The 16,855-nt window shown below is 34.3% G+C and overlaps 2 protein-coding genes across 3 annotated transcripts; both read right to left on the reverse strand.

Annotated features, from left to right (window-relative positions):
* Nucleotides 1-2,847: 2,847 nt before the first annotated feature.
* LOC110701475 lies at nucleotides 2,848-3,945 on the reverse strand. The gene has a single exon (XM_021879124.1). It carries the CDS (start codon nucleotides 3,943-3,945, stop codon nucleotides 2,848-2,850), a length of 1,098 nt encoding a protein of 365 aa, XP_021734816.1.
* Nucleotides 3,946-8,549: 4,604 nt separating this feature from the next.
* Nucleotides 8,550-16,191, reverse strand: LOC110701316 (cyclin-dependent kinase E-1-like). Of its 2 annotated transcripts, none has more exons than XM_021878953.1 (15): nucleotides 15,706-16,191; nucleotides 14,828-14,938; nucleotides 14,582-14,685; nucleotides 14,457-14,499; nucleotides 14,254-14,352; nucleotides 14,082-14,151; nucleotides 13,796-13,890; nucleotides 13,501-13,534; nucleotides 13,337-13,421; nucleotides 13,047-13,124; nucleotides 12,743-12,790; nucleotides 11,304-11,336; nucleotides 11,082-11,190; nucleotides 9,969-10,178; nucleotides 8,550-9,289 (listed from the first exon to the last, which is right to left on the reverse strand). In XM_021878953.1, the coding sequence occupies exons 1-15, from the start codon at nucleotides 16,000-16,002 to the stop codon at nucleotides 9,224-9,226; spliced, it is 1,482 nt and encodes a 493-aa protein (XP_021734645.1). In that variant the 5' UTR covers nucleotides 16,003-16,191; the 3' UTR covers nucleotides 8,550-9,223. The 2 variants fall into 2 exon arrangements, with proteins under 2 accessions (XP_021734645.1, XP_021734644.1); XM_021878952.1 differs by having other exon boundaries at nucleotides 8,550-9,292.
* Nucleotides 16,192-16,855: the final 664 nt, after the last annotated feature.

Raw genomic sequence — 16,855 nt, forward strand, 5'->3', positions numbered from 1 at the left:
AAATGCCATGACTCAAGTGCTCAATTTGTAGTCCAAGGCAAAATTTAGTTTTCCCAAGGTCTTTCATCTTAAATTCTTTCATCAAGTATTTTGCAGTTTTCTCGAGTTCATTTGGGGTTCCGATGATATTTAAATCATCAACATAAACTGCAATGATAGCGAATCCTGATTGTGATCGCTTTATGAAAACACAGGGACTAACTTGGTTGTTTTTGAATCCTTCTCTCATAAGGTATTCACTCAGACGGTTGTACCACATCCTTCCAGATTGTTTCAATCCATAAAGTGACCTTTTTAGTTTTATGGAAAGCAGTTGTCTAGGCTTGTGGTTTTCTGGTAGTTTTAGTCCTTCGGGGACTTTCATGTAAATGTCCGTATCGAGTGACCCATACAAATACGCAGTCACTACATCCATTAATCGCATTTGCAGTCCTTTTGTGACTGTCAAACTTACCAGAAATCTTAATGTAGTTGCATCAACCACTGGAGAATATGTTTCTTCATAATCAATCCCTGGAATTTGAGAAAATCCTTGGGCTACAAGTCTTGCCTTGTATCTAACTATTTCATTTTTCTCATTACGTTTTCTTACAAATACCCATTTGTATCCAACGGGTTTTACACCTGCTGGTGTAAGGGCTATTTTCCCAAAAACTTCTCGTTTTTCAAGTGACTTTAACTCAGCCAGCATTGCCTCCTTCCACTTTGGCCAATCACTCCTACGTCGACATTCTTCTACAGTTCTTGGTTCAACATCATTTTCATCAGACACGATGTCGATTGCGATGGAATTTGCAAATGTTTCATTAACGATAACATCTTTCCTATTCCACTGAGTCTTTGTAGAGACGTAATTCATTGAAATTTCATTGTTATCGATGTTTTGAACATCTTGTTCATTCCCCGTAGGGTTGTCTTCTTGTTCGTCCCCTTTTGGATTATCATCATTTTCTTTACTTTCATCCACATTTGGTCTTTCTTGACCTTCTGACGGGGGAACATTATTAGTCTCATTTTCTATTCCATCCAATCTTTTTAGTTTCCTTGGCTTAGAATCTTTTGAACCAAGTGGTCTTCCACGCTTTCTGCGTGCCTGAGATTCATTTTCTATGGCCTTATTACCAGTTGGGATTTCAATACGTGCAGGGGCATTTTCTGCTGGTATATGTGATTTTGTCACCTTCTTTGTGTCTACAAATGCATCGGGCAATTGATTTGCAACACTTTGTAAATGAACAATTTTCTTAACTTCTTGTTCACACATATTTGTTCGTGGGTCTAACATCAACAGTTGTGTTGCATTCCAAATGAGTTCAATTTCTTTCTTATGTGGGTCCACTTTCTCTCCCCCTAAGGCTGGGAATACTGTTTCATTAAAGTGACAGTCCGCAAATCTAGCCGTAAATAAGTCACCAGTCAATGGTTCAAGGTATTTAATTATAGAGGGGGATTCAAACCCGACATAAATTCCCAGCCTTCTTTGTGGACCCATTTTTGTTCGTTGGGGTGGAGCAATGGGAACATATACAGCACAACCAAAGATTTTTAGATGTGAGATACTTGGTTCTCGACCACAAACAAGTTGTAGTGGTGAGAATTTATGATAAGCTGTAGGTCTCAATCTAATTAGCGCTGCTGCATGTATTATAGCATGTCCCCAAGCAGATGATGGCAATCTTGACCTCATTAATAATGGTCTTGCAATCAATTGTAATCTCTTAATTAGTGATTCAGCTAGGCCATTTTGTGTATGAACATGAGCTACTGGGTGTTCAACATCAATTCCAATTGACATACAATAATCATTAGATGTTTGGGATGTAAATTCCCCAGCATTGTCAAGTCTTATTTTCTTTATTGTATGATCTGGGAATTGTGCTCTTAATTTGATGATTTGGGCAAGTAATTTTGCTAAGGCAACATTTCTACTTGAAAGTAGACTAACATGTGACCATCGTGTAGAGGCATCAATTAAAACCATGAAATATCGAAATGGTCCACATGCTGGATTAATTGGCCCACATATATCTCCCTGAATTCTTTCCAAGAATTTTGGAGATTCAGTAGCAATTTTGTTCATAGATGGCCTTATTATTAATTTGCCAAGTGAACATGCAGAGCATGTTAATTCATCTGATCGGGGAATTTTGACATTTCTTATTGAATGTCCAACTGAATGTGCTATTATTCTTTGCATCATCCCAGTTGCTGGATGTCCCAAACGATCATGCCATAAAATAATCAAATGTTTGTCATCTAACTTCTGGTTAGATATCATATTGATTTCCACGGGTCGTATGTTTATACAGTATAACCCCGAAGAGTATGCTGGCAATTTCTCATATATATGTTTCTTGCCATGTTTTTCTGCCGTGAGGCATATATACTCTTTTTGATCTGTCGTCATTGTTTCTAGATGATAGCCATTTTGGCGTACATCTTTAAAGCTTATGAGATTTCTTCGAGATTTACTCGAATATAAAGCATTATTGATTATTAATTTTGTTCCATTTGGAAGCATTATACAAGCCTTTCCAGATCCTTCGATTAATTTAGCTGACCCGGAAATGGTGTTTACATTTGCTTGAAACAACTTTAGTTGTGAAAAATATTTTCTATCTTTTAAGATAGTATGTGTTGTTCCACTGTCCAAAAGGCATTGATATTCGGAAATAACTTCAGGTAGATCCATATCTTCATAAAATAAATTTAATATTAGTTTAGAATAATATCATACAAACTTTTATTGATGATAAAGATTTAAAGTACATGACTAGAAATTTAAAATACAGGGAACTAAGAAAATACATTAAAACATAGCATATGTTACATTAGTAGATGGGGAACCTAAGCATTGTTGTTTTCTCCAAGAATGAAATCATTCCCAGTTTCAGCATTGTCCATGAAGAAATCGGACACATCAAGGGTAGGACATGGAGCATTTTCTTCATTAACATAATTTGCTTCTGCATTTTTCTCTTTGCCTTTTACAGAAGCCTGGTAAAGGTCTACCAAATGTTTGGCCGTACGACAAGTACGTCCCCAATGTCCTGTCATGCCACATCTGTAACATGTGTCTTTTCCTTTTGAAAGAGTTTGTTTGTGGCTTCCAAATGACTGTCCCTTCTGTTTTTCAAAATTTTTGAAATTACTGTTTCTTTGAAAATTGTTTCTACCACGTCCTCGGCCTCGTCCGCGATAATTTCCACGGCCTTTTCCACGGCCATTGTAATTTCCACGTCCACCTCTTCTTGTAGCATTTGACTCGGGTGGATAGGAATTTGTTGCATTTGCCTCATGATGAGTGGCCAAAGACCCAGTTGGTCTCAGGTTATGATTTTTCAACAAAAGTTCACTATTTTGTTCCGCAACAAGCAATACACTCATTAATTCATTGAACCTTTTAAAACCTCTTTCACGATACTGTTCTTGCAGCAGTATGTTACTTGCATGAAAGGTAGTGAGTGTTTTTTCAATCATCTGTTCATCCGAAACTGGATGATCACAGTATCTCAATATAGACACTATCTCATGTATGGTTGAATTATAATCAATTACAGATTTGAAATCCTGGAACCGTAAATTTGTCCAGTCAAATAATGCCTTAGGAAGGAGCACCCTTTTGTGGTGTCCAAATCTTTCATTAAGGCAATCCCATAATTCTTTGGGATCTTCAACCATCATGTACTCAGTTTTAAGGCCTTCATGTAAATGATGCCTTAACAACACTAAGGCTTTTGCCTTATCTTGTTCAGTAACAGGTTTTGCAACAGTCATTGCAGAAGTGGCAGTATCAGTTGTTTGACCAGAGGGACTTTTATTTTCTTTAACAGTGTGCTCCAAGACTTGAGCTTTCAAATTCATCATTGCGTCCACTTTCCATTCCAGAAATTTCTTTCCAGATAAATCTAAGATGCTGAACTGTCTTTTCATAAGGTCTCCCATTTTAGCTACAACAAATTTCGTGATAATTAGTTTATAATAACAAATTATATGTACAATTCACATGTTTAGTTCTTCCATATTTATAATTAAGTTAATAAGACACGTGATAATTAAATTTAATAATAATAAACCATAAATAATATAGTCTTTTCTCCCCCTTGGTTTATTATTGTGAGTAATTATTTGATTAGACAAAAATTAATCATGTTAGTTGCAAAAAAAACAGCAAAACGACAACAATGACAGTAGTAACAATAATTATAATGATAACGGTAATTATTATACAATGATGATTAATAACAACAAACATACATAATAAAACAAAAACAAGCTTTTAATATACTAAAACGACAAAATAAGTGAGTTTTACTTATACATAATGACAAAAATTAATATTGCTACTAATAAAATTACAAGCGCCGTAATTAGAAGGAAATATTGTTTTATCTTCATTAAATCTTCCTCAAAAGTGAAGTTGTGGGTGTTTTGGGTGTTTTGGTTGCCGTCGTCGGGGAACATATCGGAGAAGAAGGGGGTGAATTTTTTTTTTTTTTAGGTGATTTTTGGATAAAAAGTGGGAAAGGATAAGGGATTTGTGGTGAAATTGGGGGAAAAATCCGTCTTTTATAGAGGTAGGTTTATCCGTTACTGTTCTGTACAACTGTAAAAATATCATATAATAGTCTAACGTACTGGCATAAAATTATGGTCCATATATATATATTTATAATTGTAAAAGGTTATCACACTGGGAATGCAAGCCATAGTGGTCCGAGAGCCCTAATATCTATAAAAGATCATGGGTTCGAAAACGGAAAGAAACACAAAAAGTATGTAAAAGTAAGAAAAATAATAAGTATAAAAGGCTGCATCTTTTTGTTAATCTAGTTAATAATAATATGCATGCAAAGCTACTACTTAGCAATTATAATAACTAAGATAAAAATTTACGTAAAATGAGTATGTAATATCAACATGGATCAAACAAAGAAACAACAACATGAATAAACAAAAGATGATAGTAGTAAATTCACAAGTAAGAGAACTTTCACCGTTGTTTTTGAGGTATATATATTAAATGTTTGAGTTTCTGTTATAGAGGATCCCAAATATGGGCAACTATAGAGCATACTCCTCGAAACATTTAGAAGTAGATAGTATTATTTGTTATAAATTTTTAGAAGTAGGTATAAATATACCTGACTGAAAACTGGTGCTGATAACGTGTTAAAGAATTTACCGATAGAAAAGTTTTGATTAATAAAAGGAGTAAAAGAGTGAAAGAAGATGGGTGAAATTGTTGTAGTGTTATCATTGTATTCTTACTTCTATGGCATTGTATTTATAGCCATGAGTTACACTAATAATACAATAATTACTCACATAGAGCCATATGAGTTCACAAGTGTTTGGACCTATATGAGCATTGTGTAATCAAATCAATAATTGGCATTCACTTATTAGACTTATCTTCTAACAAAACAGAAAATTTTAACTTTTTTTGGCCGTCCATAAGAAAAAGAATAGCGGTGGTTTAGTATTTCTTAAGAAAAAGATATTCATCTTTGATGATATTGGAAATGCGCATCATTTAACTAACACCGAATATAGACATACAGTGTGTCAATGTGTGTGACTATTTTTTTTCTTTGGACAAGATGTGTGTGACATTTCGCTCCTTGTAAATGTCAGTAGGATTTTAATATTTTATTTATTGATCAAGTTGCGGTATCTAGGCAATCTAGCTTCCTATTAGACCGCCAAATTATTTATTTCCTCTATTTCTTTAGTTTTTAATTTCATTGTTAATACCGTGATTTAACCAATAATCTCTATAATTATTAGTAATAAGTATGAATTATAAAAGAGATTTTCTGACGTAAAAGGCATAAAATAAAGATTTCTTATCTACATAGTTATATTAACATATAGTATAACTTGAATCTTTCCTTCATATACTCCACCTTTTTTTTTAAGGTTTTTCTATAAATTTGGCACCAAAACTGTCGATATATATCTAATTTAATATTGTAACTTAATATGTGTTTATGGACACACGTTAAAAAAATCGATAATGAAAAGTTTATTTGAAAACTATACATTAAGATGATGGGTTTTAACGAGTACCTGCTATATGACTATATTAAATTTTATGTATAAAACATAAATATTGATTAAAGTAATGTATATGTAAGTAGTACATAAGTCAAATTGAGACATAACATTTAAAAAAATGGAGAAAATATACCATAAATATTTTACGATTTTCAAATATATATATATACAAATCTAACTAGATCACATGTGATCATGTATTCATGTTTGTTTTATATGCCTATTGATAAAAATACAGAAATAGGGCAAAGAGTCAATTAGGAGGTTATAAATCTTATAATTATGCAAACATTGTAACTGTAATTCATTATCACATTGTTGTAGCTCTGATTTTTGTATAAGCTAGAGTTCTTGAGAGAATATAAAAACTACTCTGTTTAAGGGTCTGTTCTCATTGATTGAACTCGGCTAAACTGAACTGAATTGAATTGAGCTGAACTGAACTGAAATGAAAATTTTATAAGTGAAGGAAATTAGGAGCTGAACTGAACTGAACTGAATTTCAACGTATGAGAACAGATCCTAAGTTTTGTCCTCCGATTTAACACAAATCTGTTTATAACTTATATTGTAAATTAAAAAAAAAAAAAAAAAAAGACATCGTTTAGAGTTTAGATGCATGCTCATTGTTTGACATTGACGTTAAAATGATGAACCGAAAACAAAAGATGGATAATATATAGTGAAATGTTCATTCTTAAAAACTCAATTCAATGTCATCTTTATGGATTTTTTAGCAATGACGACAAAGGAGTTAAATTGTTGATTATTACTCATACTATTAAATCAATTAAGATAAATACACATCTAATATATACGAAGTACACAACATATAGTGTTACGTACTGAATGAGGTAATGAAAAAGATGATGTGCACAAGTACAGAATAATAAATAGAGTTTATATGGCATATACGAAGTATTCGTCAAAATATAATACGAGTTTATATGGTACTCCGTATATGGTACATTGGTACTACACTACAACGTTAGTTATGTAACGTAATTGATGCGGTGAGATATATGCAAGTAGATCATTTTCTTTGTCTTTCATTAATTTTCTTTGTCTTCATTAATCATCCTATGTATCTGCGCACATTATTTTTTTTGAAGAATGGTCTACTTTGTTCTGCTTCTATGTTAGCTTTTATATTTGTCTAAATATTACTCCGAAGGTTATATTCCAATAATAATATCAGAGGTTTTTTTAATGTGGCATGCCACATGGTGCGCACGGGTTACTTATAGTTTAGGGTTACTTGTATTTTGGGGTTATTTACATGGGTTACTTGTAGGGTATTACTTGTATTATGAGGTTACTTATATGGGTTACTTGTATTATGAGATTACTTATATGGGTTACTTGTATCGTGGGGTTACTTGTATTCTGAGAAACTCCTACAAGTAACACCAGACAAAAATCCCATACCAAACCAGTAATACTTTACAAGTAATCCCTGATCAAAACCAGTAACATCCATACAAGTAATCCTAGAATACAAGTAACACCTATAAGTAACCCCTGACAAAACCAGTAACACCATACAAGTAACCCCATAATACAAGTAACCCCTGACAAAACCAGTAACACCATACAAGTAACCCCGACCAAAACCAGTAACCCCCATACAAGTAACCCCAAAATACAAGTAACACCTACAAGTAACCCCTGACAAAACCAGTAACACCCTACAAGTAACCTTGCCGCAGCATGTGGCCAGCCACATACAAAAATTTGTATAATAATATATTGAAACTTATTTTAGTTAAATTTAATAACAAGTATACAAATAAGGTGAGGAGACTATTTTCTTTCTTAACACAACTTTATTAAGCTACCAGACGAAGCCCGTGCAATGAACGGTTTGTTTGAATTTTGTAAAATATTTTTTTATATATATATTTATGTGCCAAAATTTGTTATATATTTAGATAAAATTACTGATATTAAAAGATAATATTTGCCCGGGTTGTTTATTGAAGATAAATTTTTAGTCTATATGTCAAATTTTTAAATATGTCATTGATACAAAATTAGTTAGGAATTGATGTGCTTTTATGACGATTTGCTATTTTTTATTGAAAATTTTATAACAAAATTATAATTCAATTTGTACCTCTGAAATATTGGTATTTTATTGAAAATAAAACTCTAAATTAACAATTTTATCCTAAAATTGTATCTATATAGAATTTTAAATTAACTTTTTAATCTTCTATTTAAATCTATCAAATGTGGCGCGACACTTGACGAAAAGTTGAAACGCCAAGGGTCAATACCTCGTGACCTGACTAAAAGTTTAGCTTTATATATTAGTTATATGATATGATATACAAGTATAAGTATTAGATTAGATTGGGTTTCCTTTACTTGTCCAACATAAGATATTTATATGTACACAACATAGATATCTGTACTAACTCATACACTTTTCTTCATACTTGTATGAAGTCATCCAACAGAAGGTTTAACGCAGATTTGTTATTAGGTTAGACCAACATAAATGCGCAGTATATTCCTCTTGAAGGTGATTGAGTTCACATTAATTAAAAAAAATGATGAATATCATAGATGAGGCTTAAATTACAATTTTGATAAGTCATTTTTCTGTAAAAAAAAAATAATTTTACACATATTTATAGGGGTGGAAAAGGGCATGTACAAAGTACATAAGAATAGCCAGTGCGCTGCTATACCATAGTGCTGGCACAGATCTGCAATGAGTTATACGATAGCAGGCAACTAATGTTACAACAGAACACCCTAAATTACGATCAACTGAATCCCCTGCATTTCACGGCTATTCTGCAAATGCAGTCGGGACTCCAGGGATGTGGCCAGCATCTCAACATGCCTCTATGAGTCCATGGCCCTCCAAGCAGACAAATCAGGGATACATCTTGCATTTCGAAGAAATCTGAGCAGTTCTGCTTCAGAAACATTAAGACAACACTTGCATCTCTTAAACAACACTGCTCAAGCTTCTCTCGGACTTGGATTTCACTAGTCCCAGGTTGATGTTGGTATTTTTTGGGCATACTACGGAGTATTTAGCAACGGGGAAGAACTGCAGGAGTCAAATGGCCATTAAATTTGTTAGAATGCTACGCTTGGGACTTCAGGTGAGCACGAACAATGTCTTCTATCCTAGTTATGACATCCCTCAAAACCTTCTTGATTTCTGCTGTGTAGGGTACCCAGGCAACATTCCAGGATCCTTTCTTCGCAGCTGCTTCAAAATGATAAAACATATCAGACCATATGCAACCAGCATCCTAGACTAGTTTAAGGAGTAATAGAGATCAGTCTAAAGAGTAAACTGTGAGATAGTTCCAAAGAACGATTTAAGAGCTACAAATATAAATACAGGTATTAGCAGTAAAAAAAACAATCTATGATTTCACCAAGGGTCGAAGACATCAATATTTGATCCAAATTACAAATTATTGCTAATAAAAAGTCAATTCAACTATGCCCTGATTTTCACCTCCCAGAAAATTGAAATCTCCAGATTAAATAAACTGGGAAAGATCATTTCAGGGTTCAGTTATAGCCTCATACGGAGTGGGTGAGGAATTACGGAACCAAATTTGAATGGAGATAGAGAGACACAATCTTGGAGTAAAACCACAGAGCGAAATTTGACTCTTGAATAAAGGGGAATTTAAAGGGAACCGAGGATAATGGTGAGATGATCAAAATACTTGTTTTTTTTTTCTTTTTTCTTTTTTTTTTTTTCACAGAAAAAGGCTAATGGTAGAGGTAAAAGATAGTCCATAAGAAATGAATTTGACAATTTACAAGGTAATCGTTGCCAAAAGTGTCAATTATTAGATAGTTCCAGACAATTTTGTACAGAAAAGAAAATGCTGTTAAATTTTAACAAGATGGAATGTACAGAGCTGTACCTGCTGCTGTGGGTGACCTTGATTAGCCACACCTCGTTGCATAGGGATGCCTCCAGGGTTCATTGCACCACCCATTCCAGCCTGAGAAGAGATGTTATATGGTGCTATCCCTTGAGGCGGCACTCTTTGCATACCAACCATATTCATTTGTCGAGGTACATTTCTGTTAATATGAGAGCCTTGCATGTTACCAGCATTTGGAGGTGGAGCCTGAGAGAAAATATGAATTCAATACATGCAATTATAATCTGAAGTCCAACTACTAAAACACAAAACAAAATATTCTTGCAACTATTTATAATGTAGTTACCATTATATTTATCATGAGATGTTGGAATTCAGGCAAAGGGATGGAGGACATTCAAGATAAACGCATAGTTCTATGAAGTTATAATGTTAAATAGAACAGGTTTTTCATTTCAACAGGTTACTTGCCTCTAGATGTCAAGTTCAATAATCCTTGGAAATTGATAATCCTTCCAGTCTTAGGACTACTTTAAGTCTTTCAACGGGATGATTAATACTATGCATCTATTAATCAAACCTAAAGAACTGAACATTTTTCTAGCTCTGGTTTTGTGCACATTAGCAAAACCAGGTTGGTCCAATATTAACAAAAAACACATCTTACAAAGTAAATAGAAGATTCCTCTGAGATGATCAAGCTATTAGCTTTTCAACATTAATATGATCAGAAGCTGAACTTTCAACTCCTCCAGTGTTACATGTTATAATTACTAAATCTTGCATCTATAGTCTCTGCCTACTTCTCTTTCCACAGCATGGACTCATATAAATCATTCAAAAAATATTCCACAAAATAGTGAAGGAGCATGGGTTCCCTGTTTTCCTTCGGTTAAAAATTCTCTTATATCTCACCTTCCTTTACCCCAGAAGAAACATGTTCTTCTCAAGCACCACTCTCGAACCAGAAATACATGCTAATATAAATTTCAGATACACATGTAAGAAACAACATGAAGGAAAGTGCGGGGGAGGGGGGGGGTGGTACAGCCCGAAGTGAATTATGTTAAATCACTTATGATACAAGATTTCTGCAATTGATAATCATTGTATGCTCACAAGTTCCAAGCAGCACATCGATATGCATACCTGCTGTGGAGGTTGAATGGTTGCTGTTCCTTCAAAATGAGTATTGCTGTCCACTGGTCGAGCAGGATAATTAACAACTTTTTCTTCAGGCCGGGAAGGAATAAATGCACTGAAAAACATTATCATGGTTAAAATAAAAGTAAACTGTTTTGCAATTGACAAATGATCAGTCCCACAACAGCATCCAACTTGAGTCCAGCACAAGGGAGAAGAGTAACTTACTTGCGACCTGGCAAAGGCTCCATCTTGAAGTACCTGATTTTAAAATATGGGGAAAAACACAAAAAATATTAATAACCCAAAGACTCCTTAAAGACCTGAAGCTACTCAATCTGGGGCAAGTGAAACTTGAAAAATGGAACTTTCATGCTGACACGGAAAGGAAAAAGTAATATATGATGAGTCAAGAAGAGACATTAATATTTCCAAAACATCAAAAGTGTGCAAGTCAATCATAATCTTCCTGAAATACTTCCTCGTTTTAAAATAGATTAAACCTTTAAAATTTTCACTTTCCAATGCAAATTTTCAATTGTTACGATCCTTAATCATCAATAAGTAAAAAATAAAAAAAATTGATATTATAATTAAGACGAATCTAACAAATCACATGTTTTCCAGCCAAGCTGCACATTCACTTAAAACTTCAGTTACAAAAAGCCAAAAAAATAAGACTTTTAAGAAATCACAAACCCAAATGGTCCAATAGAACCCCCCACCCCCCCGCCCCTGCCCACAGATACAACCCGAAATTCTGCAAATATGTGATACAAATCACACACTCTCTGTCGTCAGATAATTGTCATGTATAGTTGTATACTACTAGTATTTTGGTCAGTCCCGATTGCCCTTGTTACCTTCAATGAAAAATTAATCCCACCTAATTCACTAAACCCTCCTCAAAGAAAGACTTTATTCTTACTTTTCCAATATCTAACAAAAACCTACACTACCTACTATACGGTTAATATGCGCGCCAAAACCCAAGATGGCAATATTTTGAGGACAGAACAAGTAATTTCAACTACTCTTTTCTGGGAGTAATAAAAGAAATAAGGAAAGTAGTTCATTGACTATAATTATTATTCAGACTGTGGAACCAAGCTAGAGATTAGTGCATGTGAGCATGGTGCCATGGATATGACCCGGGGGGGGGGGGGCGGCAGAGAAAAAGGAGAGGTGCAAACATGGGCTCCCAAGGATCCTGGTTGCAAATAAACTGGTTTCCATTATGCTGCACGATGTGTCATAGAGGGATTGGGAAGGACGAAAGGGGAGAGGCACATGAGTAGGAAATTTAGTCTTTTGCTAGTTCTGGTAGATAAGTAGGTCAGCTAAGGGGTAAATCTAACAACAGAAATACAAACTACAGTGGTAGGAGACTAGGAGTATAAATTCATCAAAGAAAAAGGGAGCTGAATAATTGAATATGACTGGCCACAAGTAATTTTACATAGCACACCTCACGAAACATAATTTTGAAAACCTAACACTATTTAATTCTCCATTCAATATAAATTTAGCCCAGCAAGAGCAATGATTCTTTAAAGCATCCATAAGCTAATAACTAATAACCACCTAATGGTGTGAGTATGTTCAAGTCATGATGCAAATAAAAGGGGGAAAAATAAAGAGTAATCTGAAAAGAATGATAGTCTTACTCATGTTCAAGTGCTTGTGCAGCTGTTAGTCGCTTGCGAGGATCGTATCTGCATAAAGTTCAAAGGAATAAAAATATCACAAAAGTAAACAGGAGATATATTTGAACATAACATGAAAATAAAATGAAAAATCTTCCAGGAGAAAATCACAGAAACAAGAATCATGAAGTGTTCTACAAAGGTCAATAAGTTTATACAACTAAAAAAAATTAACAAATCAAAAAATTGATGTAGTGCTATAAACACTGATACACACAAACACACAGGTAACGCTACAGTCAAAACATTGCAGTAGCACACTTACTCAAGCATTTTGGACAGCAGGTCATAAGCAGGACTTTTGGGAGAAAGATGGACAACACTGTAAAGCCCAGGATTGTCGCTGCAGTAAATGATGAGTAAAAGGGTAAATACTTGATGGATTAGTAAATATGTAGTAGTAAACAGGAATATAAAATAAAAATATGATCCTCGTAAACAACATGGCTACGCAATATATTAATAAAAAATGTTGGCCAGTGTCACTTGCCACTAAAGACTGAAACCAATCACAAACAACCAAGGAGGGAAAGAAAGAAGTGCAGGTCCACTCACTATTTATGCCCTTGAATATGCTGCGTATCTTGTTGCCAATGTGGAAGATTCGCAAGTATAGGCCACTTTTCTGGTGTGGGATGACCTGAAGTAGAAGGAAATGACTTAATAAAGAGCACTCGGTCCTCAGAAAGAAAATTAGCAGCCAATTCTAGCTAGCTTACCTAAGACTTTGAATATTTTGTCAAGTTGATCCAGCTGTAACAGAAGGCATCCATGTTAGAAAGCAACATTAATAAATTAGACCAAGATCAAAGCTCAGGATATATTCCTCTGATTCATATTAGCTGCAATTTCAAAATAAATCGCAACATAACTTTTTTTGGTAATTGCTCCCCTCTCTCTCTCTCTCTCTCTCTCTCTCTCTCTCTCTCCTCATAACGTTTTTAAATAATTGCAGCGTAACAGAGTAATATTTTATAATTCCAGCAAGAAATCACAGATAAACCTTTAAAATACCTGAAAATGATTTGGTGTGCCTTTGACTTCCGCACCTTGAAACAGTGGCTTTAAAGTCAGAAGCTCAGCAAATATGCATCCAACAGCCCACATATCTATTTTTATTTTTGAAAGAAAAAGAAAAAAAAAATCAAGGGTCAGCTCCAACAGGAAAATAATATTTAGGATAATATTTAGGTCAAACGAGAATCTAAGGCATTGCGTGATGCCAAAAGGTTGTGGGTAAAGGAATTTATCTACAGCACACTTAATTAAAAAAAAAAAAGGGGTTGGATTAAAGGAATACCAACAGCACTAGTGTAGTGTTTTGCCCCAAGCAGCAGCTCAGGAGCTCGATACCAAATTGTCACCACAACCTGCACAAAGGCTTCAAAATGTGAACTAATTTGACAGATAACCTGCTTAAAGTGAATCAATCACAGTCCATATATTGCAGGTAAAAAAAAACTAATTAATACCCCGTTGTCAGCCAATGCCTTTAATGGAGCCTGGTATACTCTTGCTAATCCAAAATCAGCAATTTTAACAACTCCCTGTTCTTCTCCTTCGCCCATAACCTTCAAACATATATTCCAAAACAGACATATATATAACCAAATGAAAGTGCAGACTTCAATAATTTAGAGACATCAACACAGGACGACATAATGCACAGCCATACCAAAATGTTCGACGGTTTAAGATCTCGATGGATGATCCAATTACTGTAGCAAAAGAGACAACAAATTTGAGTATTTGGAGGAAACATAACATTTGCATATTATAGTGCCTTGCTAATGACCATACCTATGTAGATAATTAAGGCCATTCAGCAGCTGCCAGAGCAAAGACTTAACTGTGTACTGATTGATTGGTTGATTTACCTTATCTCTATGATATCTAATGATCTCCTGCAGGACCCAACATGCAGAGAAAGTAGCAGGATTGTTAAGATAAGTTATCCTCCTCTTAGACAGCAGTAGAAATTACAAATACTTTATAATAAATTTGTATCATTATTTTCATTTAATATTAGAGGGACAGGGTACTCACATATAAATCATGCTCCGCATAATCAAAGGCCAGGTACAAAGACATGTCTGCAGGATTGATGTGTACATTCACAAGCTTAACCACATTTTCATGGGATATTTCTCGTAGCAACTGCATTTCAAAGAAAGCAGATATAAACAAGATGATAGTAATACCCATAACCCTTATAACACCACCAACATCATCATCACCACAATGCTTCTAACGAAGATTTCGCTCTATGCAGTAATAACTAACAATGGTCGAACGTATGCAGTAATCTCCTAGATTTCACAAAAAGAAAGTATATATCTAGCCCTTGGAATGTCCATATGTTATACAAGTAATTAACTTGATAAGAATACCTCCGGTAATCAAAGAATGAACTAATCGACACACTCTTCCAATATCAAAAATAGAACACCAACACTACACCATTTAAACAAGTATGCATATTGAAAGTATCCTAGAGTTTTATCGTGAACAATCTCCAATAAATCCTCTTATTTTCAAAATTAATAGAAATACCTATAAAGAGAGAATCATCATGCTCCATTGATGAAAGCTGAAAGCTTTAAATTTCCTAGCCCATAATTTGATAAATTTCACACATTCCCAGTAAACCCCACAAGCTAACACTTCCCCTTTCAATTCAAAATTCAAAAGTTACACCTTTTCACAAGTGAATTACAAAATTCCCAATTCAACAACAAAAAAAAAGCCCTAATTCCAATCAACCATAAAACACCCAGAAAAAAGAAAGAAAAAAATCCAACCTTTATTGATCAATCAAATGATAAACAAAACACCCAAAACTTCAATTACAATTACAATATTGAACAACAATGAAAACCCAAAAAATATTGATCAAAAATAAAACAGAAAGAGGAGAGAGAAACCATGATTTCGCGAATTGCAGTAGGGGAGATGCCATCACCATCTTTAGATTGCTTAAACTTCTTAATAGCAATAGATTTACCACGATGAGGAGAAGGGGGTGTAACACGGGCTAAGAACACCAAACCATAAGTTCCTTCCCCAATTTTACCGATCAAATCGTACTGTTGCAGCCATTCTGGTTTGTTGCTGCTGTTGTTGGAGTGTTGTTGATGTTGTTGCTGTTGTTGTTGATGGTGATGATGTTGTTGTTGTTGGAGATGATGGTTGCCCAACATCCCTCCACCTCTGTTGCTCATTGTTGCTGTTGTTTTGATTCTTCTCCCATGTCTCTCAATTGACTCTATTTTTTCTTGTTTGATTTGGAAGTCCACGGTATTATTACGGCGGTGGTGTTATTAAATCTTTGGTACTAATTGGAGTTTCGTTCGTTAATGGACAATTGGACAAGGTAACCCAAGGTTATACGGAGTATAATTTTGAATTTGGGATCGAGTTATGGTCTTATGGACATATGGGCGGAAGATATGGGTATGGTTAAAATATTAGGTGTCGTTTGGTTCACAAGGGAATTAGAATTTTCTATGAATTGCAAATATATGGGAATTTATTTCTTATAATCAAATTCATGGGATTTTCCAAAATTGTTTGATTAACAATGAGAGAAGTTACTTCCCAAGGGAATTTCTACTTACCTAGGGGGGGATAGGTAAGTAAATTCCTACATTTTGTGGGAACTCAAAATTCCTAGGAAGTTCCACTTCCCCCCTATCACCAAATTTTTGCCAACCAAACAACATACAAAATTTGTAATTCCTAGGAAATTTCAATTCTCATGTTTTAGTATGTTAACCAAACAAGCCCTTAGTATATTACTCATACTATTACTTATTGAAAAGGCTAATTACTATTCCGTATAAAGTACTACTTTGGCTATCGAAAATTTTACTACGTATTTTATTTTAGGAAATTTTGACATTAGCTACCATTAAAACACCATGCTTCACATTTACTATCTGTTTTTTTTTTTTATAAACTTTACAACCACCCAAATCACACTTTGTTAAAATTAACTACCACTTAATGGAATATTTTGTAAGTTTATTATTAATTAGAAAAATCCAGCCCCGGCCTCATTGCTAACCCCTCACG

The sequence above is a fragment of the Chenopodium quinoa genome, unplaced genomic scaffold (assembly GCF_001683475.1).
Source record: "Chenopodium quinoa cultivar QQ74 unplaced genomic scaffold, ASM168347v1, whole genome shotgun sequence".
NCBI classification, from domain to species: domain Eukaryota; kingdom Viridiplantae; phylum Streptophyta; class Magnoliopsida; order Caryophyllales; family Amaranthaceae; genus Chenopodium; species Chenopodium quinoa.

What these genes read in the sequence shown, in the direction of transcription:
- LOC110701316 (XM_021878952.1), bottom strand. Translation starts at nt 16,002, where the DNA reads ATGAGCAACAGAGGTGGAGGGATGTTGGGCAACCATCATCTCCAACAA. An exon ending in GAGCCTTTGCCAGGTCGCAA is followed by an intron (nt 11,191 to 11,303) that starts GTAAGTTACTCT and finishes AATGTTTTTCAG; the next exon opens with TGCATTTATTCCTTCCCGGC. An exon ending in AAGGTCACCCACAGCAGCAG is followed by an intron (nt 9,293 to 9,968) that starts GTACAGCTCTGT and finishes ATCATTTTGAAG; the next exon opens with CAGCTGCGAAGAAAGGATCC.
- LOC110701475 (XM_021879124.1), bottom strand. Translation starts at nt 3,945, where the DNA reads ATGGGAGACCTTATGAAAAGACAGTTCAGCATCTTAGATTTATCTGGA.